We start from the raw sequence: 25,438 nt of genomic DNA, 5'->3' as shown, positions 1-25,438 counted from the left end.
GCTCTGCCTTCAGCATCCTCCACTCGTGTCACCAGACCCCGCTGGGCGGTCTCCCAAGAAGCTATCTTTTTTTGGAGAGTGATGACCACATCCTCCACACCAGAAATTCTGGTCTCAGCCTCCGTAATGCGCACCACAGCGTTGCGCAGATCTTGCCGAAGCAGCATCACGTCAGAGCCCATGGCCCCAATTTTAGCATCTAGGGCGTCCCTGGATTGAGTCATGGCCTCCATGAGCGCTGCATTATCCGCATGCCCCCCTGTGCTCCTCCAGGCTCAGTCACAGTAGCCCCGGGCCAGTGAACTTGTCTAATTTGCTTTGTTTGGCAGAGCCACTCCTAGCTTTATCCTTCGTCATGACGACCTCTCAGCTGTGCAACTTCCGGGACCGCCCCACTCCAGCTCGCAGTGCGATTTCTATTAGGTGGTACAGTCTCCCACACCCAACACGACGGGGGGGGGCTCTCCATTTCTTTCAATGACAACCTCAGCAAGCGGACACAGTCAGGCTCTCCACGCACACAGTGCTCAAGATCCTCCCAGTCCAGCCACAGCGTCTCTCCACCAGCTGGTATCACCAGCGCCTTATGTGGGCAGGCATCCGTGTCCAAGGGGCTAGGACCTGAGGCTCCTACCCTCCAGGACCTCACAAGCTAGTGCGGCCCCTCTGCAGTGCAAGGTACGGCAAGGGGAAAGGGCAGGGAGCGAACCCCAGACCCCCCAACTCACAGGGCCCCCAGCCACCAAGCAGCATTCACCACACAGGCCCAGGCCCTTAAGCCTTCATGCCAGGCTACTGAAGAGCGCGCCTTGCCCCCTGCGGCCCGCGCATCCCGGTCCAGCCCACGGGGCTGTGGACAATCTCTCGCACAAAATTCTGCCTCGCCCGACTGTGCCTCTGCTAACACAGCCCCTCACTGTAAGGCTGGGGGGGTGCTCCTACCAACCGCGCTTTTCTTCCAGGGGACCCCAGCAGACAGCGTCTGGTCACCACCTCCGTCCGGGTCCAGAAGTGTCCCCACAAGCATTCAGGCAGATGCCCCCTCCTGGAAGCCCCCGCTACCCGGAATGGCTGCCGATGGGAGACCTCAACAAGGGGGAGGGGCAGAAGTGCAATGCCGCTGACCGGGTGCCAGATAACAATCTCGGAGGAGACCATCAAGCACCACACTAGCCTGGGTCCAGAAATGCCCCCACACATCCGTAGGCAAATGCCCCCCCCTCGACTTGCGTAACCCGAGAAGGCCGCAGATGCAGGACCGCAGTGAGGAGGAGGAGCGGGGCCGTACCGTCGCTCCCGGGTGCCAGGTAACAATCCTAGGTAAGGCCGCCAATCACCGCACGGGCCTGGGTCCTGAAAGGCCCCCACAAGTCCACTATCCAAGCCAACTCTGCTCGGCCCGATGTAGTCGCCGGAGGCAAAACCGCAGGCAGGGGGGAGAGGGGGTCAGAACAGCAGCGCTACTCACCAGGTGTCGGAAAACGTCCCCGGACAGCCTCAACCTCCCGAAGCCCCCAGCACGGCCAAACTTCCTGGCCAGGCACTCCACGAACGCCCTCTCCCACTCCTGGAAGCCTCGGAGCCGCCGCAAGCAGTCCTCTTTGCCGCAGCTGGCATCCACGAGGCCTCACCTCAGCTACGCTCAAAAGGTAGCCCCCTCCCACGCCATGCACAAGGCGCGTTTAAATCCCCGATTTTGAATGGAGAAGCAGGATAAATGCAGGATGATTGCTAAAGACTGAGCGGAACTTGCCTAGCACACGTCCATCATGATGGATCGCTATGCCACGCCCACCTAATTTTGGGATTTTTGACCAGGTCTAGTTTCATAAGAGTAAGTAATGCACCTCTAACTTTACTGCTTGAGGATGGGCTGCCCTTGATGCTAATGGAAGCCAAAACGTCTAGTCAGAAGTCCCCTTTGGTATCCCATGTCTCCTGTAAATTAATGATATCATATGAAGAGAGAAAGTCCATAAGTTCAGGATCTCCTGATTTGCCTTCAAACCGTGCTATATTCTAGCTCAGCACCTTGAGTGCTCTGGATGTTCTGCCCTTATTTTCAATGACTGGCTCGGGCACGCCTGGGTCTGGTCTCAGTCAGTCCTATCCCTTCAGCCCCCTCAGGGGTTCAAATTGGTTACACAATGGCATGGTGTGGTTCTGCGGCTCTGGCCACCCTTTTGGGGGAAGATAAAGGAATCTTTCTAGGTTACACATCCCTCGGGCCAATTATCTCTATAAAAGAAGACAGACAAGGGGGAGCAGAGTGATAGATCCATGGGGAAAAGGAGAAATGAGGCATCTCTCAAGAAGGACCCTACTCTCAACAAGTTATTGAAGTTCATCACCATACAATCCACTATCCCTGGTTTTGGGGCTATTCCTGATCCAGCCAATTCTCCAGAGTATCATCATTTCTTCAGACAGCCTCTTTGTACGGCTGTCTTAAGCCAATGAATCACTTTATATTTTGCTTGGAAGTATGTCTTTTTCATTTTGCTTCAGGAGAGGTACATTAGCCAAAACTAAAACTTAAGGAGTACAAGCCAGAGGTAGCTGAATAGTCATCACGTTAGGGTTAGAGGTCAAAGAGATTCCAGCTAACTTTTGAGCATTTTGCCTACCTTCACTTGGTTTCTGCTGTCTTGCGTAGCCATTTAATGATGAGGATTGCCATTCCTTTCCTATGGAATGCCCAGGACAGGAAGTCCATAGAGAAGGAGATAAAGACTCAGGTTAGCGAACACCGGGGATACTGTGAGTCCCTTGGGTGAACCGCTCCTCCTGAGGTAGATTAACTGAGGCCTTAATAGTTGAGCTAGGAAACGGTGTGGGTACAGAAGGGAGGTGTGCAGAAGGGAGGCCAGGCGGTTTCAAGGGAGCCAGGTGCGTCTGCAACTGCTTGAACCCTCCAGAGCAGAGACTCTTTGAACAAGGGTGTAACCGAAATCTAGAGCCACCAGTGATTTTCATGTTCCCCTCCCTTCCCTTTTACTTTAGATGAACCTGCAGCTATTGTGGAAGGCCCTCTGTATGTTTTTGACCTCGCCCTCTCTTCCCCTTCATTTCCAGGCCCTTTTGATTTACGGAAGGATTGTCCGGAGTGAGCTGGGAGGGTCTTGATCGATAAGTGTGGAAATTGAAGAACTTGATGTACATAAACAGCATTCATTTCCCTTTTTCCCACTCCTCTCCCTGCGCGTACCATGAATACCGTAAAGCATTAACTACATCCCACTGCCAGCAAAGGCCTGTACTCCTGTGTACATGACAGCCATTTTAGGCACCCTGGCCTTTTGCCCGCCTAAGATTAGGCTCACCGGCTTCCCTCCTGCGTGTATTCGAACTCTCTCTCGTGCATAAACCATGAAACCCTCTCCCTTTTGCGCGACCCTGCCCCGAAAGGCAGCCCTTCTGCTTGACCCACGCAAAACCCCCCATTTCCCTCTTGAAAAAGCATCCTTCGCCTCAGCTGACATAACCCCCACCCCAGCTGTATCTGACTGTCCCCGTTCTCTCATGTACGGGTCATAAGACCTCTCTCTCTCTGTGCGACTCTGTCCCTGCGCGCACCCTGACCCCCTCCTTCTCCCTCACATGGACAAGTCATAAACCTTCTTCTGCAAGACCCTGTCCTTGGGAGTCACGGCCGCGCCTGACCAACACCTCCTTTCCCTCCATGAATGCCCCTCTATTGACAAAGCACTCCCTCCGCGCTCGATTGTCCACGCGGCATGAATGCCACTCCTTTGATGACCCCTTCCCCGAGTCCGACTGACCACACATGTCCGAGGCCATCGCCTGAGCCAGAGGATACCATTTACTGCACTTTATTGTATGAAGTCACTCCCCTTCAAAGGACCCACTATTGATCCTGGTCTCCCCACCCCCTGGGCTACGATCAGGCGCACACATCCTAATAATCAGCGGAACATTCAGCTGCGTCATTGCCCCCTCTCCTATCAGCAGGTCAAGGGTCCCTATTGTGAACACATGTGGGGTAGGATTGACACGAGGATTATGGGGTTATCTTTTCTTTGTTTCACAATGTCCTGCTTGTAATGCCAAGTGTTTTGCAATGTATAAAAGACGGAGCCTCAGCTCACTTGTTAGAGCACCTCCCGATGACACCTTGTTTCGTGTCTGAAATGACTGGCTCTCCTCATGAGAAATAAACTCTGTTCTTGTGATTCCTGCTCCCAGCGCCCGTCTCTTTTTTTGGTAATTATTCAGAATGGAAACTAATAGGCGACTTGCGCCAGCAGCCTGGGCATCGATAGTAATGCGGGCTCCTGTTCCACAATTGGCGTCCCAACGCGGGGTCCATCAGTGACATAGGGTCCAATGAGAGAGATCCAGACGATGAGGTGAACATCTAAATGATCGGAGTATACCTGCCTTGAGAGGGCCCTCGTCCGGCTGCCGATTGAATGAACTTCACCAATTCCGAACGGACCTCTCTCGAGTGACCTACTGTCCTGACTGGAATCCCACAGGACTGCTGCGGTAAAATCATGGAGTAAGAGAACGATCGGGCGCTGGAAGGAGGAAGGCGAAGAACTGCCCACACGGTCCGGTCCGGGTAAGGTCGCGTAAATGCGACAAATTGCGAAATGATTGTTTTGGATAATACTAGTATTACGCTTTGTTGAAACCCTCTGGAGATTCACTGTCTGCAAACGGAGAAAACAACAGGCTCTCTCTCTGCAAGCAGTGAAGGATAGGTAACGCAGACTTTTGTCCCCATTGTAATCCGTCGTGCTTATCTTCCTCCCCCACTGTTTCCCGAACTACCGTTCGTGGATTATTGTCTGGAGATTCTCTGTCTGCAAACGGGGAGGAACAAGGTCTCTCTTTGCAGGTAGAGAAAGAGTAGGTAACGATAACTTTTCGTGCCCACTTATTCTCCCCACTGATTGTTTGATTGGCCGAACATTGATTGTTCGGTATTGGTTCGTTTGAGGTATTCACCGCCTGCAAACAACGGAGAATAGAAATATTCTGCCTAGTCTTTGCCCGCCGTGATAAGATAGGTAGTGCAGACTTTTGTCCCCGTTGTAATCCGTCATGCCTATCTTCTCCCCATTGGTTGGTAGCCTGTTTAGCCCGGACCATTTATTAGAGTCGAACCATCCAGCTCCACTGGAAGGCACACCTAATAAGGACCTGTTCATTAAGTGTGGACTAGTCGCTATAGCTTATAATAGGTTATGGCATAAAAATACAAGAAAAGGAGTTGAGCGAAATCAGTAGGCCACTGAGGAGTTATCAACTTCGCTAAAAATAAAATAAGAAACGTTGGAAATAACCCGTAATAAGAAACATAAAAATGGCGAGGGAAGACAAGTTTGACAGCAGGCAAGCCACGAGGTAACTAGGTTCCGTTGCCTATTCCTGCCCTAAACATGTCTGCCTCATTGCCCACCACGCCCAAATAACGGTCACATGAAATAGATACAAATCAATAGGTACCTACCCCCATTCCGGAAACTCCCGAAGTGCCACAGGTCCGCGGATACGCCCATCCGGTAGGCGAGGCCTCGAGGCATGCGGGGCTCGCCTGGACGCAGTCGGAAGGGGAGGCTGTGGGGCGGACGGCCCAGAAAACGGTGGTGGCCTCTCCTTCTCTCCTCTTCTGCTGCCCTGCGGGCCACGGGGGGGGGCTGTCTTGCCTCAGCCACCGACCACCCCCCCCCCCCCTCTGTCTCTCGCCTGGTCCGGCCCGCGAAGAAGGCCGAAGCCAAGAACAAGAACGGCGGCGCTTACATGTAGTCCCGCCACATGTCAACGCCTGGACAAGTGCAAGTAGTCCCGCCACATGCCGACGCCTGGATAGTTACAGGTAGTCCCGCCACATGTCAAATTCCTGGAGAGTTGAAGGTAGTCCCGCCACATGTCAAGAAGGGGGGGGGCTGTCTTGCCTCAGCCACCGACCACCCCCCCCCCCCGTCTTCAATAGCCGGCACGGCCAATATCGAAACGGCGGAGCCGAGGATCGGCGAGGGGTCGCTGGAAGGGGGAGGTGGCGCGAACGAGCCTCCCCCACCTCCCTCCAGGTGGAGGCTTCCAGCGACACCCCAACGCTCTTACTTAAAGAGGGTCCACATCGAAAAGCGGTCTTTTGCCCGGGGCGGGCACATGCCCCATGCTGTCTCTCCTCAACCTTGAAGATTCTATAAGAGCCGGGGGGCCCCCGACCCCTCTGCATGGGTGCCCCCGTCCCCCCTCATTGGGACCCGCGACATCGACACACTCCTGCCGGCGCCAGCCTCAGTTTGGAAATGGCTAAAACACAGCCAAAGTACAGACTTGTTCAGTTCCGGTGGAACACCAGAATGACCCGGTAGGAAACTTGTTGTTGCCCTCCCCACTCTTTGACTGATGGTCCATTTGTTAGACTGTTACCACATTGCGAAAAACATTTTGAACTGCCAACGGAAGGTTCTGGTCCAACCATGAGTCATTGGAGACATTCTGACTATACCGGAACCTGCCTGATCTCGCCCAAAATGGCGCCGATACACGAAACGGAACTTTCGAACTCCCTGTTCACCCGGATTGCTCGAATATTGATGCTCTGAGATATGTATGCATTTTTGGACAATGAAAGTCGATAAGATGGATAGTGATTATGTGCTTATAGAAGAAAAGCAATACCGATATTGATCACGTGTTTGGACAATGAACTGATTTAGGGTGGGTACTGATTATGAATGGGAACAATGAATTGGTGTAATTTAGACAGTGAACGAGCATCTGGATAATGAATTAATTTATTTTTTGACTGAATACTCGACATGCATCATGCTTGCTCTGTGGTAAAGTTTTATACGATTTTATTGCACTGCCGCACTTTATGCAATGAACTGCCACCAACTTTGTTCTTCCTATGTACAGTTCCAATCTGCTCCGTGGCCGGTCCACTGGGTTGTAGGCCTGTATTTATACATCAACACTTTTTTTATTAAAAGTATTTTGAAAAAGAAAGCATAGTTGTAGCGGTTGCATTAATGAGTTTTGGATCTTTTTCTACTGTGAGCGAAGAATAAGTATGATGAAAGCTGAAGGTAAAAAATAGCAAGCTACATTATGCGTCACAGGCAGCTGGAAAAATGTTTTAGACGCACTTGAAGCGACACCACAGAAATGCCACCTGACCGCCACCCTTGCGAAAGGGGTTGCGACCAAGTAACTCATGTAGATACGCAGATCGTCGATAATTATCTATCTGACCTTACTGGTCCCTCTGGGCTTAAACGCCGAGATGGTAAAGAAATGCACTACGTGGAGATAGGTCGAGTATGTGGTAGGTAAAAACATTTCCGGATTTGTGCGCGCTGATGTGGTTTGAATGCTGCACCCCCCCCCCCCCCCCCTCCTTCTTCTCCTCCCTTCTGCAGGTCACGTCGGAACCTTGGCTGAAGTATGGAAGGACGATGACCGAACCACCGATGAGAAAGGGAAGAAGGGAATATGAGCATGGTCCTTATGACAATAAGTTCTTAAAAAGACGTAGACTTGACATGACTGTATCTCCTCAGAACATAGCGACTGGGAGGATGGACTGACATAGAGACTTGACGGGTACTGTATGACGAAAATTGACTCGAAATAACACGTTAAAGAATGTAACTAGACGTTTTGACTAGGTAGGGAAAGGATGAAAGAGAAGTGCACGGGTAAGGGTTACCAAGACTGCACCAATCTGGGGAATTAGAAATGTTGCTGATGTTCAAAAATTTACTGCTTCCCCCTTCTCATACTCCTATAGATCTAGCCAAGCTGTCCGACTGTTCTCCCGATCAATACTTGCCGTTGCCTCAGCCCGGAGTACTTCCCACCAAAGGAAGGAACTGAAAAATGGTTTAAGATCCAACCATGGGTAAATAGCGCAACCAGGTTAATTTCTGATCGACTGATCGAGGTGTAAGTATTGGCAATTGAGAACGCTCGAAAAGATAACAGGCGAGAGGGAAAAGGGAGGGAAAGGTAGACAGAGCTAAGCACGTAGGTAAATAGGATAGTAAAAGATAAGTAGGATATAAAAACATATAGATCTCGTTGGCCAACTATTGTTTTATGTTTTTGTTGTGAATGTCTTATGTATGTAATACATGTACTGTCTTCCTTCGTCTGAGTGTGTGTGTGTGTGTACTGTAGGGGTTTGTGTTCTTTCTTTGTTTACGTCCCTCCGTTACCTAACCCCCTACTGTTCTGTGTTGTGAACGCACCAAATGACCTATTTTTGTACACGTCTCTCTCTCTCTCTCTCTCTCTCTCTCTCTCTCTCTCTCTCTCTCTCTCTCTCTCTCTCTCTCTCTCTCTCTCTCTCTCTCTCTCTCTCTCTCTCTCTCTGTCTCTCTGTCTCTCTGTCTCTCTGTCTCTCTGTCTCTCTCTCTCTCTGTCTCTCTCTCTCTCTCTCTATGTCCTGCGTGTACCAAATGGCTCGTTTAGATTGCGGACAACTCTCACTCTATGAGAGTCTCCTTATTTCATCTTCCTTCTTATGGTAAAATCGTGCCTCACAGGCACCAGTCTGATTGGGTAATTATTGAACACGAAGGTGTTCAGCGAAATTGACCAAAACTAAAATGATTGTACCTCGCCATATTACTACCTCTCCTTTCTGCAAAATAAATGAACTCGAATTGGCTGAGAAAGAAGGGACAGGTAAGACGACTAAGGTCCCCCAATCCGGCCTTTATAGGGGAACTGTATGTCAATGGCACCTTATTTTTCTGTTCATCAGAGACGAACGCCAACGTCCAGCTTGACCCCCAATGCCCAGATTACCCCACCCCTTTTGCACCCAAGCGCGAATGCCCGAAGCGTCCCCGCCCCATTGATAGACCCCAGCTGCTGTCCCAGGTATAAACATGATGACCATGAGTCCCTCGAGAAAGACTTGTTTTACCTGACTCTCGATGATAGCGCCCCCGCCCTGTTTGATAAGGTTAGCCAGCCCTGAGGGGAAATGTTCCGAAAATGTCGAACATGATGAAATGCACAGTTGATGGGAATATTATTTTGTCCTCACTTGAATTATAAATGGGACGATGAATAAACTTGGCATGAACTCAGTAGGAATGCCGACATATGCACTACTTGGTAATAGTCCTCTGACTGTGACCGATGAGCGTATCTCCCAAACGTGTAGAATTAAGGGAGGAATTCACATGCATAAATGTCTTCGTCTGTCAGTTCTCTAAAAACTTGTTTTGTACCTATTCAAAGATTCACGATCACCGGAGGAGGAGGGTCGGACGTGGCGTACAGCCTAGCTGCAGATCTTGAGACACGTGTGACCTCAACCAAGGGTGGAGCCGCAGAGCAACAAGATACGGGACGAGACAGCAATTTCAAACGTGGAAAATGAAGCTTGATGGGCTGCCCTGAAGCCCTCCGTCTGCTAAACCACGTGTGCCTGGAGTCTCCGTCCCCCTTCTTTGGGCCCGATTAATGGGCCTGCCTGCTTGTTATCCTTTGCTCCCTTGGTCCCTTTTGTGTGTCCCAGGAACTCTGACCCAACTCCACTCTCTCTCCTATCGACTATTTGAACCACACACCCACTCTTTTCCACGTGACTTATTGCCAAAAGGAAAGCCAAAAGGAAGAACTGCATTCAACTGGGAATAGGGTGTTGCCACGGAAATATGGGTGCCGAGCATAAGGCACCGCTGAACGGAATGTTTAGGGAACAGGACTGTGGTCTAACAGCAGAGGACTGACCGCACCCTGCAACGCGTAAGGATAGACCCGAGCTGGACCTATAGCTCCACCGCCGGTGCTCCACAGCACCAACGAAAGTACACGGACTAGAGCCTACCAGTGATGGCTCACTGCTAAAAGACACTGTGACGAAGAGATCTTGTATATTGAACTAAATTCCGCCCTCAACTGCTTGGTCGAGATGTTCATTGGTCACATTTTTTAGTCAGAAACATTTATGCTATGTAGTGCTTTGAAAATGATAGGAACTCGACGAAATGCAATCTCCTATGTGCCGCATTCTGCCAAACACCTCAACTGTCCATGATTATTTGCCATATGTTAGTATTGACAACTGCTAATTCTTTGACGGCACCTGTTTATATGTACCATCATCGATTACGAAAATGAACGCTGTAATGTAAAAAGGGGCGACTGTGGAAATTGAAGAACTTGATGTACATAAACAGCATTCATTTCCCTTTTTCCCACTCCTCTCCCTGCGCGTACCATGAATACCGTAAAGCATTAACTACATCCCACTGCCAGCAAAGGCCTGTACTCCTGTGTACATGACAGCCATTTTAGGCACCCTGGCCTTTTGCCCGCCTAAGATTAGGCTCACCGGCTTCCCTCCTGCGTGTATTCGAACTCTCTCTCGTGCATAAACCATGAAACCCTCTCCCTTTTGCGCGACCCTGCCCCGAAAGGCAGCCCTTCTGCTTGACCCACTCAAAACCCCCCATTTCCCTCTTGAAAAAGCATCCTTCGCCTCAGCTGACATAACCCCCACCCCAGCTGTATCTGACTGTCCCCGTTCTCTCATGTACGGGTCATAAGACCTCTCTCTCTCTGTGCGACTCTGTCCCTGCGCGCACCCTGACCCCCTCCTTCTCCCTCACATGGACAAGTCATAAACCTTCTTCTGCAAGACCCTGTCCTTGGGAGTCACGGCCGCGCCTGACCAACACCTCCTTTCCCTCCATGAATGCCCCTCTATTGACAAAGCACTCCCTCCGCGCTCGATTGTCCACGCGGCATGAATGCCACTCCTTTGATGACCCCTTCCCCGAGTCCGACTGACCACACATGTCCGAGGCCATCGCCTGAGCCAGAGGATACCATTTACTGCACTTTATTGTATGAAGTCACTCCCCTTCAAAGGACCCACTATTGATCCTGGTCTCCCCACCCCCTGGGCTACGATCAGGCGCACACATCCTAATAATCAGCAGAACATTCAGCTGCGTCATTGCCCCCTCTCCTATCAGCAGGTCAAGGGTCCCTATTGTGAACACATGTGGGGTAGGATTGACACGAGGATTATGGGGTTATCTTTTCTTTGTTTCACAATGTCCTGCTTGTAATGCCAAGTGTTTTGCAATGTATAAAAGACGGAGCCTCAGCTCACTTGTTAGAGCACCTCCCGATGACACCTTGTTTCGTGTCTGAAATGACTGGCTCTCCTCATGAGAAATAAACTCTGTTCTTGTGATTCCTGCTCCCAGCGCCCGTCTCTTTTTTTGGTAATTATTCAGAATGGAAACTAATAGGCGACTTGCGCTAGCCATCCGGGCATTGACACTAGCATGTCGCTCTCTTTTTCTACATAAGTGTGGCATTAATCTGAGCCACAGGATGGGAGGAGGGGTTAACTAGTGTCAGGAGCTTGTTATTGTGACAGCGTGACCACATCAGTGTGAATAGCGGCGAGATCTTGCAAACATGCAATATGGCCTGAGGCCTGATGGGTTTACACAACTTGTTCTTCAGCATTAGATATCTCCTCTGATAATGCACGCACTGCAAACAAGATAGAATGGTGGTAGTCTGTCAGCATTTTCCCCTTACATTAGTTAATTGCGCTTTCCTTTTACCCATGGTTCAGTCTATTAGAGCCCGGACCCCCCAGCATGTCCTCCGCCCCAACCTTATGCAATCCCACAATCAAAACTAGCCAATCTAAGAGTGTGGGTAAAACGGCCATGTTTAATAACCTTCAAAACATTCATAAACATGACGAGACATTTTTAAAATTCACATTTAAAAATTCAAATATTCATACTTTTAATATTTACAAGTATTATAACTGTTCATAACCACTGGTTATGCAATAACTACTTACTCCAGCACCATGGGGCCCTCTGGCTCGCATCCCCTATCTGAAAACCACGCAAGGCACAAACCACCTCCGTCCTTGAGCGGTGAGCCCCCAGCCCTCGGTCCTTGTCTGTCATTTAGGGGGCCCACCCCTCTACCACCAGGCTGCCAAGGAGGATTGTGTGACCTGGCGCCCTTGCCTCCCCAGCCGGTGTCCCCATTCTCCCTGCGGAGAGGTTACCGTCTCTCCCCTCAATGCTGGCTTCAGGAGTATGTAAGCAGGCCTCCCGTTAACCCTGCAAATCAATGTTCTGTGGCCTCTTTTCCGCCATTCCCCCTCATAACCTACCCCAAAACCACTAATCTCAGGGACGGGTGGGTGGGAGATCGATTCAGCTACACTAGTCCGCTGGCCAAGAGCGGGAAAAAGAGGAAGTACAGAGGTGGACCTAGGGGCTAAATAGCCCCCCCTGGCTCCGCCCCTAATTCACTCGGCTCCGGCCAGATGTGCATCATCCGTGACCCGGAAGCAGTTGTTCTGGCCAGTAGCCAACCGGGCTACTGGACCGGACTATGGGGGTGTGGCGTGGGTCCGGGGGGCCTGGTCCTAAGGGTGCACTCGCCGAGATCTCGCGCTTTTCAAAGGCTGTGGCTTGAGAATTCATGTGAAGGAAATAGCACTCTAAATAAAGCCCCACAGGAAAACAACGAGGTTAACAATGTGAGTCTTGCCCAAATTGTGGAGGAAACCAGCATGGCCAATGTATTTGGGATGACTTTGCAGCCAGCAGATAAGGATCTGCATCCCGACGTTTTGGTAGCCAGACATGAAATTAAAATACTGTTCCCTCCCAGCCAGGGAGCAGTCGGGTAACAATCAAGCTTAATAGAGCAGGACAAGCTTACTTTAATATCCTATAGGACCCAAGGTGGGTGGCCCTGCCCTGCCTCTTCCTGGCGCTTACGGGCATGCCCTTGGCCCATGCTATGCCCAGGTGTGGCCCGCACGCTTCCAGTGCAGTGGGACTCCCATGCACTTATTTAGGGCTCATTTACCAACAGGTGGAGTCCCAGCCAAAGATTCTGGGACTCGTGGTCCTCAGCAGTCGCTGTCCACGGTGGCTCTGTCCTTGGGATACAGCAAGGTAAAGAGGGTGCCAATGAGTGCAGCCCCCAGCAGCACATGTCCAAGGCTGAAGGTAGAAGCTGGCTCCAGCATTGAGACAGCACACAATAGGCAGTGCGTCCCCCAGCACAGCAGGACTCCCTTGTGCTTACGTAGCACTGATTAGTAACAGTTTGAGTCCCAGCAAAGGACTTGTGGTCCCCAGCGGTCACAGTCCGCTCTGTCCTTGGAATACAGCGAGGTAAAGAGGTTGCCATTGAGTGCACCCCCCAGCAGCACTTGTCCAGGGCTGATGGTAGAAGCTGGCCCTAACAGTGAAACAACACACAGTAGGCAGCACAAGATATGTGGGTCATTGTGAGACACAGCAGCACCCTAACATCAGCACACGGAAAAGTGAAGCCTCTCTAAACACACAAACCTATTTCAATCTGTTTTTACTGGTTTGGAAGTCGGAAGCATCTTTCACCATCACACCCAAGTGACCTTCCCATGGAATAATTGATGCCTGCCGAAAGTGTGCAACTTTTAAGTAGGGTCCCTTTTGGAAATTCACAGAATAGCTAAAATTGGGATACTACTTTGGTCTGACTTGACCTCGCAGCTGTTGCAAGACAATTATGTGAGAATCAACAGAAGAGGGATTTTAGCTCCACTCACATGTTGGGAGCCCAAAGTACATGTTTTGATTGCGCAGAATTAGTGTGCTTCCACAAAAAAGTAGTGGCCCGCCACGCATCTGTGATCATTGTGTTTATTTATCCAGCTGCCTGAGCTTGAACGTTCAGGGGCACTCACATGACATTGTTATACTTTTATAGAGTCTTGGATAACGAGATAATTTATGGTGTTTGTCTGTAGCAGCAGCGTAGATAGAAAGAGGAAATTTAGTAACCTACATGGAATTTTAGGTCTGATTTTGCAGTGCAGCTGTCACATGACCTTATGTGATCAGCCAAACAGAGCTTTCAGACACGTACTGCGAGAGGAGCTTAGGCTTCACACACATGTTGGTCACCATGAATACTGGATTTGTGTGCTTCCACAAAAAATACTGCACTTTTTGGCTTGCGGAAATGTTTGATATGGATTGTTAACAATCTACATTAAAGCCTACAAATAATTATTTTGCTACATGGAATCTTCCAGATTACCATAGTAGGGATGGGTTTTGATGTTGGCCATTCACTCTGACAAACCCTGGGAGATTCACTGTGATGTGTTCTGTTCAAAAAGTTGTATATTGTTTTACAAGTTGTATGTTTCTGCAAAGTTGTAATTCTATAACTATATGCATGACTGTTCCCAGTTAATGTGCGCATGGCTAGCCTAGTGTTGATGACAGTGTAAAGGCTTCTTCAGTTCATTGGAAAAAAGCATGGGTATGATCGGTTTATTATGAAACATTATGACATAGCCAGTAGCCCTGACCTACTTTTTATGAAAAGGATGGATTGTTATTACACAGTGCTAAAGCCTGTAGGCAGGTACTGTGTTACATAGATGTCACAGATTATTTTAGCAGGCAAGGGTTGTAGTGTTGGTGATCTACCCAAACAAACTGCACAGGTGGAATATATGCACTGTAATATTTCATATTAAGCTATCTTAGTAGAGATTGAATTTTCCTTTGCCAACTGAATTTTTCTGTATATCTGTACATTTATCACTGAATGCCATATAGTTGCCTGGTGGAAAGTGTACACTCAACGGGCCTAAGTTGGTTATGGTGAAAAACCAATGATAAAGACTATTTGTCTCATTGTTTATTATTAAAAGTTTTGACACAAGCAGTAGGCCTGACATTGATTGTGAAAAGCTTATGTTAACTTAATGGCCTTTAAGGGTGGATTGTTATTACTCTGAATTAAAGCCTTCAGATAGATTTTGTGTTACATGACATTTCATATATTACCTTCATAGCCAGGGGTTTTGATGTCGGTTACACCAACATCAAAACTGCAAGTCTTCTGAGTACAGAAGACTTGCACTGCGAGAATCCTGGTTTAAGCCATGTTGACCCCTTAGCTACTGGGCCTTCCTCCCCACCTCCGTGTTGAGCCCCTTTTTGTCTATTTGGGGTAGTTCCCCCTAGGGCTCCATAACGTTTCTTCCACATAAGGTATCTGAGCCAATTGCATAATTTTTTCCAACATCCTGGGGAGTCTAAAGATACCCAAAGTGTGTGGATTCCCCTGGAAGGTACTGAGTAATTAGCCAAAAAATAGCTGAGGTTTAAGGTTTTTGCAAAAAATGGGGGAAAAGTGCTGCAGAAGAAAGTGCCTGTTTTTTTCATACAAATGGCATCAATGAAACAGGTAGACATGAATTAGAAAAAAAAAATGTTAACACAGTTTTGTCATTTTCCTGGGATATAGCCCATTTTTAGGTCTCGCCTAGCGATGCAGCGCATGCGCTGCAAGCGTAAGCAAGATCTATTGTTGCCGCCTAGCTCAGCGATGCAGGACAGGATGGGTGCACGCGCTCTTGCAGACATGAGCTGCGAACGTGTACAGCGGCGTTAGCAGCGTCTCTTCTCGCGCTCCCCCACGCTTTCACTTTCTTGAGTGAGGGCGCCCGAACAGCCCATGTGCATGCTCACGGCGTCTTGCGCCGATCGCTGGAGCCACCTAGGCTCTGTAAACACATGTCAGACGTTGGAGCCACACGGGGCTCGGTAAGCCAATAATGCCCCCAAGTATTTTAAAACTCAGCCCCACTCACCGGGCTACTAGGGGACTTCTCTTACCCAGCACAGAGGGGCAGGCACCGACAATGTGCCTCGCGCCCCCTCCACACCAGCTCTCCTTACAGGACTCCTCTTGCGGCGGTCTGCGGGGTTGCTGCTCGCTCCGGCTGCCTCTTTCCTTGGGCCCCCTCCTGGGACCCGGGACTCGTCTTTTCCCTTGTTAATTATTGCGGCAGTCTCATTTACAGACCCCAGGCGGTGCTGCGTCCTCCTGTCGCCATCTCACTCAGGCGCCTCTGGTGCTGTGTAACATGTCGCTATTACTAAATGAGGCCAACGGCACTTTCCAGCAGCATTAGCATATTTAGTAGCACGTAAACTGCGGTACCAGGAGCTTTTTGATTTCTCTTACGACTGACAGCTTTTGCAGGTGAGTGCCGTGGAGGACGCTACTTATTAGATGGATAGATGTGCTGTACCCTTCAGCAATGGTAACATTGTAACTTCTTTCCACTATCAGAGCGTGGCGAATAGGTCTGTATTGAGCAACTCTGTACGCCGGGCATAGTATAATTAATGTGTCCAGGCTTTCTTTTCTAACTTACCACTTTTAAAGGCAAGGGTCCGGTAAGAGGTCGCAACTTATATTGTTGTATGTGCCGTGCACTCGAGTGTGAGGTGACGTGACTAGCTTCTCTACACCAGACAAGTGTAGCACTGCATCTTATATTTACTGGATTCACATGGTGAACGTTGAAGGGCTTACAATTCACTTTCCTCTTTAAATATCTAGCAGGCTTTGGCACAGGGAAATGTGTGTTAAAATCTGAGAAGTGTGTTCAAACCAAGGGCTGTGAACTTAATCGTGTTAACCGGGCATCCCTCTCTTTCGTTTTCTCTTCTTTCTTTCAACAACAGTCAGTGTTCACGTCTCATGCTCTGCAGCTGCCTCTCCCCCCGTAAGATTGCATAATGGAGCAGCTAGGGTGTTACAGCGGTGTGTAATGTGTGCTGGCACCAGTCTGGGGAGATGTGTTCGGAATGTGTTTACAGGACGCACTCAGGGCTACTACAGATTGCAGTCCTCTCATACGTGCTCCAGAGGGTAGGGGGGTGCAGGGATGGTGGCCTCTTACTGGAGCCCCGGACCTCGCTGTATTCTTGTTCTATAATAACGGCGGTAGCCGCCACACACATCACTGGTGGGAGTAGCTGTGTCCTGTCCTTTCTCTCTTGCAGTCCTAGCTCTCCACTGCTCTCTGCCCTGTCGCCTATTTCTGCCCATCTTTTTCGCTCATGCTCTGCCCCTGTTTTTTGTCCTAGACCTCTGCCTCTCCGCCTCTATGTCCTTTCATTACAGCAAAAAAAAAGATTTCATCAATAAAAATCAGAATGGAGTCGCTCTGTGCTTCAGCCAGGAAACACATTTTAAATGAGCAAGCTCCTAAGCAGGTAAATACATCTATGATTCTCTGTTTTATCTTTTTCTCACATATGTGACAATATTCTGCTTCAAGGTCTCAAGTATACATGTTGCACCACAATACAATTTTTAATATGTACAGTCTCAAAAATGTGTCACTGTCTCCATTACCCGACTTCTACCTCTACGTAAAAACAAAGGCCGTTTTGTGCGTCTGTGCGATAACATAAATGCCTTTGCAATCTGTTTAGAAATTATTTCCCACCACATTTTAGCGCGATTCTGCTTAATCTTGCGATCAACTTGGGAAGCTGGATTCACAAATGCGATTTTATTATTCCGTTTTCATTTTTAGGGATAAAAAAAATAACTATCCTAGCTATACCTCTGTACTTTCTCGTTAATCCTGTTATCAACTACAGCCAATCATATTCAGGCACTCTGGAAATGCAAGCATTTGCAATGCAATAGGTCTCACATTTAGGCAAGTTTAAGCTCTTGACATTGTAAATAACAATGCCTTTTATTTTTGTTTTTGTTTTAAAAACATAAATAAAAGGCATTGTCATTTACAATGCCAATAGCTTAAACTCGCGTAACTGCGAGACCTGTTGCATTGCAAATGCTTGTTCCTATTTGTTGTGCTTTCAACCTCCTTCCAGTTTGTGGTAGAAACTGATGTTAAACCCATGAGGAATCCAGGAAAGCTATACATTTCTGAAAACTAGCTGAAAATCTGAATTCAGCAAGGGGTCATTTGTGTGGCTGCTTAAATGTTTTTCTAGATAAAGTTTAAATGAAAAAATATTTAAATTATGTTGAAAAAAAGACAGCCATCTGTGCCTATTTATTTATTTTTACTGAGTTTTTCATTTAGCACAAGATTGACCCAGATTTGGGTATCAGAGAGCTTTTCATAGTACCAGTTGCGTTACATGAGGACACTCATTTTTGTTAGGCACGGGAGATTAAGTGATTTGCCCAGAATCACAGGATGTTTAGCGTCATTGCAGAGACTTTAACCCAGTTCCCTAGATTCAAGGTCGACCACCCTAGTTATGTTTTCATCTGTAACTTCTTACCATGGCAGATTTTTTAAAACAATGTACTGTTATGTCCACTGGACCCTTCTGGTTACTGGAATACATAGGACTTGTAGGTTCTAAAACAGCCAGAGGTACCCAGAGCCAACAACCAAGCTGCACCTTTCGATGGTATTTCATTGTCTACAGACTATACAGCAATTCATATGGTAAAATAGAGAATGGAAAAAGAGTATGAATGCCAACTCTACATTGTTGAAATATACACCAGATACTAAGTTTTGGAGCAGTGATTGTTTGTACAGCTTTGAATTTATGGGTACCCTTACTTGCATGTGTTTCAGGGTGCATTTTGTAAAGTGTTTTTTGTGTTGCACACTTACTTATATTTGAAATGCTCAAACATAGAGATATTCAATTGTTAATAATCAATATTCTACTATTCTGTATTAAACATGTTTCCCGAGAAAAATAGTACCCTACTTGTGTGGCTGGGTCGTGTGGCTGTGACACAAAACACCCCAAAACCTGACCTTGGAGACATCTCATCATATTTCACCCAGAGGAATGCATGGTTTTTTTACAAGGTGGCTAGCTATGGATTTTGGGCATCCGCTCAGCTGGTACCTTGGGAACAATATCAAACAAGCACATTTTTGAAAACTAGATACCCGGAGGAGTCCAGGGTGGGGTGACTTGTGTGGCTCTAACCAGGTATTTTCTACTCAGAATCCTGTGAAAAGCTCAAAAGTTGCTTAAAAAATAAATTTTCCTTTCATTTCTGTGAGGAAAGGTCCTGAAATCTGCAGGCAGTTGCCAATTTCCTACAACCAAAAATTCCCCCAACTCTCTTGAGAAAAGCTGTGCCTCACTTGTGCAGGTAGGCAAAGTGCACACAACACAAAAGAGTGCCAAACGCAACGTAGACACATCACATTTTTCAACTGAAAAACGCTGTTGTTTAAAAATAAATTTGGGTAGCTGTGGATTTTGGATCCCAGCTCCGCTGGCACCTAGGGAAACCTACCAAACCAGCACATTTATGAAAACTGAACACCCAGGGAAGTCGAGGGTGGGGTGACTTTCATGTCTCTGTCCACGTTTTGTTTACCCAGAATCCACTGTAAACCTCAAACAAAACACATTTTCCTTGCATTTCTGTGTGGAAAAGTCCTGGAATCTGCAGGCAGCCACAAATTTCCTACCATCCAGCAAACCCCTAGGACTCTCAATACAAATGGTACCTCACATCTGTGGGTGGGCCGAGTGCCAGCGACAGGGAAGAGCCCACAACGTATTGTGAAGGAATCAAAATGATCTCTCACAAAACAACCTGGTTTTGCAAGTGGGCTCCTTTGTTTTTGGTCTTCGTCTCGGCAGCCATCTAGGGAAACTTAACATACCCAGACATTTCTGAAAACAGACACCCGGGGAAGTCCAGGGAAGTGTGTCTTATGTGGATACCTCAATATTTCTTGCCCAGTATCTCCTGCAAACCTCAAATTTAGCTAAAAAGTCACATTTTCCGCACATTTGTGGATGGGAAAGTTGTAGGAATACAGGGCCGTCACAAAGTTCCTACCACCCAGCATTCCCTCAGGTCTCCTGATAAAAATGCTACTTCACTTGTGTGGGTGGGCCAAGTGCCTGCGACGGGAAAGGGCCCAAAACATATTATGGAGTCATCAAATTTATCTATCACAAAATGTCAATGTCAATGTCAAAAGTTTTTGTATAGCGCCATTTTCACCGTGAGGTCTCAAGGCGCTTGCAGCATAAGAAGCAGGGGGGAGAAAAACACTGAGAGGGCGTCAAACCAGAGGGAGCAGGTTACAAGCTAGGGAAAGAGCCAAGTTTTCAAGGCTTTACGGAATTGCTGATACTCCTCAATGGAGAGAAGGTGGGGAGGCAGCTTATTCCAATGGACAGGTGCAAGGAATGAAAAGGAGCGTTGCCCATGCCTAGAAGTTCGCACCCGAAGTTGCACTAGAAGAGACTTGAGGCTAGATCTTAAGACCCGCTTGGGAGCGTACCTGTTTAGTTTTTTTTTTAAGATACCTAGGCCCCTTTTTATTCAGTGCATTATGGGTTAAGCATAAGATCTTAAATTGACTTCTTTGCCGTATGGGCAGCCAATGTAGATTTTTCAGGCATGGGGCTGACGCTGTTCTGGGTGGAAGGTCCAGCACCAATCTTGCCGCCGTGTTCTGCAGAGTTTGTAATTTTGATAGCTGTTCCTCATTCAAGCTGTGGTACATGGCATTGCCATAATCGAGATGGCTGATGATCAGGCCCTGAACCAACGGCTTTCTGGCTTCAAGCGGAAGCCATCTAAAGATCTTTCTTAATCCACGCATTATACCATAGCAGGTGCCCGTCACCTTGGCTATATGATTTTTCAAGGAAAGAGCACTGTCCAAGATAATTCCCAGATTCCGGACTACAGGCTTAGGGGTAGGACAGGTCCCCAGCTCGGAAGGCCACCATTATGTTGACCAGAATCTGTCAGCTTTACCAAACAGAATGATTTCGGTCTTGCCCGCATTAAGTTGGAGTTTGTTCGATCGTATCCAGCTACTGATCTCAACCATGCACTTCTTAAAGCGCAGGCAGGTGTCAGCAGGGTCGGCTCCGCATGTGATCAGCAGCTGCGTATCATCCGCATATGACACCGTTCCAAAGCCGTAAGATTTAATTATTTTGGCTAAGGGTCTCAGATACAGATTAAAAAGCAGCGGGCTCAAGATCGAGCCTTGAGGCACGCCTATCGTTGCTGGGCGGCTCCGGGCTGCCATGGAGTCGACTCGAACGGTGCTGAGACGACCAGTGAGGTAGTCCTCAATCCAGCCCAGTGCCTCTCCACGGACACCAATCTCCCACAGCCGGTGTATCAAAATGCCGTGGGAGATGGTGTCAAATGCCGCGGAGAGATCAAGGAGGATGAGTATAGCTGAGTCGCCCCTATCCACCGTGAGTCTGATATTATCCACAATCTCCACCACAGCGGTCTCAGTACTGTGTGCAGCCCGGAAGCCAGACTGGGAGGGATCAAGGGCTCCACTGGCTTCTATGAAGGCTGTCAGTCGATTATTCACGAGAAGTTCTAACACCTTCCCAAAGAAAGGCAGCAGCGATATAGGCCGATAGTGAGAAGGTATAGCTGGAGCGTCAGATGGCTTCTTCAGAATAGGCTTTACTTGAGCCTGCTTCCACTTAGATGGAACTACAGCTTGCTCCAAGGAGGCATTAAAGATGGCTGTAAGAGGTTCGGCTAACAAGGGCATAATTTTTGTACATAGTCGTGGCGGGAAAGGGTCCGTCGGGGAGCCAGACTTTATTCTACTAAGGCCTTCGAGAGTCTCCTTGACCGTGATCGGCATGAATTTTGTCAAGTGAGTGCCTTGACTGTTGGTCGACTCGGATTGCGGCATCGCCAAATAAACTTCTGGGATTGATTGGTCCAGATCAGAGGAGGGAAAAGCCGCATATATCAAGTTAATATTTTCCTCAAAGAAGTCTGCCATTGACTCGACCCAACTTTGGGACGGGCTGAACACTGATAGTTCCGCCCGAGGAGATGTAAATTCCTTTAATATTTTGTATAATTCTCTACTTGAATTAGCTGAGGTATTTATCCGCTGTGTTAAGTACTCCTTCTTAGCCAGTTTTATTTTTTTCATATAATCTGAGTGGAGAATCTTATATTTAGCTCTGTCCTCCATGGTTTTAGTTTTACGCCAAATTCGCTCTGTCGCTCTGCAAGCCAATTTAGCTTTCTTAAGATTATCGGTAAACCACGGAGAGGCCACCGATTTGGTTTTAACAGTGGTTTCCGGAATTACCTGGTCTAGGGTTTGTAAAATGGAAAACTCCAGGTTGTCTACCCTTTGCTCTAGCGAGAGGAACAAATTATTTTGGTACTAAAAATGAGCCAAAAATACTTCTGGGGTAAGTTTCCTCCATGGGCGGATCCGCACTCTTGAACCATTCACAGAGGTGGTCGGAATTTTACCAGGGAGGTTAAACTTTAAAAGGTAGTGATCCGTCCAAATCATAGGTAGGGGGGCGGCCATACTTAGTGTACAAGAGCTCGTAAAAATTAAATCAAGAGTGTGGCCCGCCTCATGGGTGGGGCCGCTAACTCGCTGAGACAGACCAAGGCTGTCCATCGTCCTAATTAGATGATTTATCTCAGGATCAGCGGAAAGCTCTGCATGGTAATTAAAATCGCCTAGTAAAATAAAGTTTTCTGTGGTCAGTGCGTGGGTAACTATTGTTTCTAACAGTTTATTAACAAAACCTGTTTTCGTCCCCGGGGGTCTATATGCTAATGCAATCCGCCAATTGTCTGAACCGGACAGCTGTATATTCACGATCATAATTTCAAGTATGGGACAAGACAATGATTCAAGTACCTTGATCTTAAGAGGGTGTCTGGCTGCTATTGCTAAGCCCCCACCCCTTTTGCCCACCCTGTCCCGCCTTGAGACCGAGTATTCGGGGGGAAAGGCCACCACTACCTCAGAGGTCGCCTGGTTTTGCAATGGGGCACCTGCGATTTTGGCCCGGGCTCGGCAGCCATCTAGGGAAACCTAACCAAACCCAAATATTTCTGAAAACTAGACACCCGGGAGAGTCCAGGGAGGTGTGACTTATGTGGATCCCCCAACGTTTTCTTACCCAGAGTCCCCTGCAAAACTCTAATTTAGCTAGAAAGACACATTTTCATCACATTTGTGGGTGGGAAAGTTGTAGGATCACTGGGACAGCACACACTTCCTACCACACAGCGTTCCCCGGGTCCCCCCATAAAAATGCTCCCTCACTTGTGTGGGTGGGCCAAATACACACATATAAAGGGCCTTTTGGCCCACTCTGTTCTGTTAGTCTTTCTGAGTCTCATTTACACTTTGCTTCAATCCATAAAAGTGAACTGCACAGAGTAATGCTTCAGTCTGCATCTGTCATTGGCTCTTTTACCCTGTGAATGATGGCATTTTCTGGTCATGTGTACATCCACTTGAAAATGAGTGCACTTCAGTATCATGGCTGGTTTGCCAGTCCTTTCGTTTTTAGCTTTCAACTTTTATAGTTCCCTTTTCCTTTCTTGCTTCTCGTCTTTTATTTTAATGTCTCTTAAGAGGATACTACAGCTCTTCAGGCTCTTCAGGCAGCACTAACGGGTTGCTTGCTTATCCCTCATTTCATCTGCAGTGCACCTCATTCCACATGGCCACTTCCTCTCAACCAGGGGATCATTATGGAAAGCTGTTGTCATTTGTTTACCATTCCAAAATGGCAACAATAAATGTGGTCACAGTGTATGAACTTTAAACTAATGAGGGACTAATAACAACACCTCTGCAGGACAAACGCTAGCTGCTGTGTTTAATTTTATTATTGCAAACTTTTATCCACAATGTTTAGAAGGCAGCATGTTTTCTTTTTTAATACTCTTATTCTTTTAATTTATCTTGAATATGTTATTGAGTTTCTGTCGTTGTGTAAGAGGGTGAATGGGAGTATGAGTCATTGGGTGGTTGAATGGATGCAAGAGTGCAAAAAAAAAGAGTAACAGAGCGTTTGATGACATATTGAGTCGACACCTGTCAGTGACACAAAAGGCCCTTTCATTCATAAGCCAAACCTAATAGCAGTGTCAATGCTTCTTTGTTTCTTTGGTTGGCTCACTGTTAATATTTAAGTTTTTTTAAGCGCACAGCAGCTCGACTGGAGAATTGTCAATATTTTACAGAGGAAACCTGTATATTTCAGAGGCAAATGTTTCTTTAGCCTACACAAATTCCTTGTGTGGTATGTAATGTATTAGCTCATGCATAGCATGTAAAAGTGTGCTGGTGAATTTTTAACATGGCTGTAGATGATGTAAAATGCATATACTTTCGGGTCTAGTGCTTGCTATTAGTAAGTGAAGGTCGTATTTGCCTTGTAGATGGTATATCCTATTTACACCAACTTCCATATGCATTCTTATCAGCGGATTCTTTGAAAATGACACTAAAATCTTTATTATCAAGAGTAGAGGTCTGGGAAGAAAAGATGAAGCAATCGGATTACTAAATTGGTGCTTCAGTTCTTCATATTGAATGCTGAGTGTTCAGGTGTTTCTTAAAAAGTTAACAAACACAGTCCTCTTCACCGTGTTCCACCAAAAGAAAGACAGTTCAGAACTGCAAATGCTTAAGTCCAGTTCAGTTGGCAACATGTCTTGTCCACCTGGCAAGAACTCTGGGAACGGTGAGCCTTAATAAGATAAGATCCGGTGTACAATTTTCATACGGAGAGAAATATACATGTAGGGACTGTTTTGATATCAAAGTTTAAAAAAAATGCTTACGGTAATTCACCTTTTTTATTTTTCCGATAGGTCATGCCATAGGATTTGCTGGTGCATCTTTCCGCTGGGATTGCATTGGGTCCCCTGTGATAAAAGAGTAAGCAAATACTTTTCTCCCATTACATCTCAATGTGTGGTGCACTGTGGATTATAGGGTCCATGATGCCTTTATCAGTGGTAGTTGGCATCTATGGGGAGGGGAGGTAAGTAGCACGCGCCTTATTAAAATAATATATATTAAAAAAACTTTCCTGGACTCGGTGACGTAATCACTCCGGACCTCTTCTTTTGACACAGGAACTGGAAGCAGCGACTCCCTTGGTCAATCCTAGGGCTGCTCTCACCAGCATGAGAGCAGCCCTAGGATTGGTGGGAGCGGCCTCACTCGGCACGTCACAGCACTCTGGAGGCTTTGACTTGCTCTAACCTAGCTGTCTTAAGACAAGTCAAGACTTGAGTGCGCATGTGTCGCAGGCCGTTTCAAGACGGCCGGCCAAAAAGACACGCACACTTTAAACAGTGCCATACCAGCTCACCATCCTCCCTGCTGAGTGACATACTTCTGTTATTCAGCAGTGGCCCAGCCCCCATCCTGACGCTCAGCTCTGGTCGGGGGATGAAAAATAAAATGGTAACTAATTACCATTTCTTATTCATCTCTGGGGATTTTTAAGTGCGGCGACTCTCCTCCACTCAAATGGAGGAGCCGTCCCTGGTTATACTGGCCATCTATAGAAAGAAGGGTGATCCTATGGGGGTATTCTTCAAAGCCATATACAGAAAAACCTGTCATCCCTACAGAGGCATTCTTTAAAGCATACTGGTTGCAAATATCAAACTGCACAGTTACAGAAGTGGATCCTTCAAAAGTGGCTTTCTTTTGTGTAACATGAACATAACAGATGGCCTGTCGACAATTTGTCTTATTTTCAAACAGTAGGACATGTGTTAATATTTCAGATGTACTGTTTGAAAAGAAGGTGACAGC

The 25,438-nt window shown here is 47.5% G+C and overlaps 1 protein-coding gene across 3 annotated transcripts in view; it reads left to right on the top strand.

Moving 5' to 3' along the window:
* LOC147696974 (multidrug resistance-associated protein 1-like) overlaps positions 1-25,438 on the top strand; it is a 547,338-nt gene that overhangs the window by 305,806 nt on the left and 216,094 nt on the right. For all 3 annotated transcript variants that reach the window (XR_015299277.1, XM_086934056.1, XM_086934058.1), the window contains one exon: positions 24,481-24,547. Coding sequence is in view for 2 of the 3 variants with exons in the window: in XM_086934056.1 (XP_086790182.1) it covers positions 24,481-24,547 (67 nt within the window). In the remaining variant the exon portion in view is untranslated. The remainder of the gene's footprint in view (positions 1-24,480; positions 24,548-25,438) is intronic.

Source organism: Lissotriton vulgaris, chromosome 8, assembly GCF_964263255.1.
Source record: "Lissotriton vulgaris chromosome 8, aLisVul1.2, whole genome shotgun sequence".
Taxonomy (NCBI): domain Eukaryota; kingdom Metazoa; phylum Chordata; class Amphibia; order Caudata; family Salamandridae; genus Lissotriton; species Lissotriton vulgaris.
This window is presented reverse-complemented; position numbering and strand designations above follow the sequence as displayed.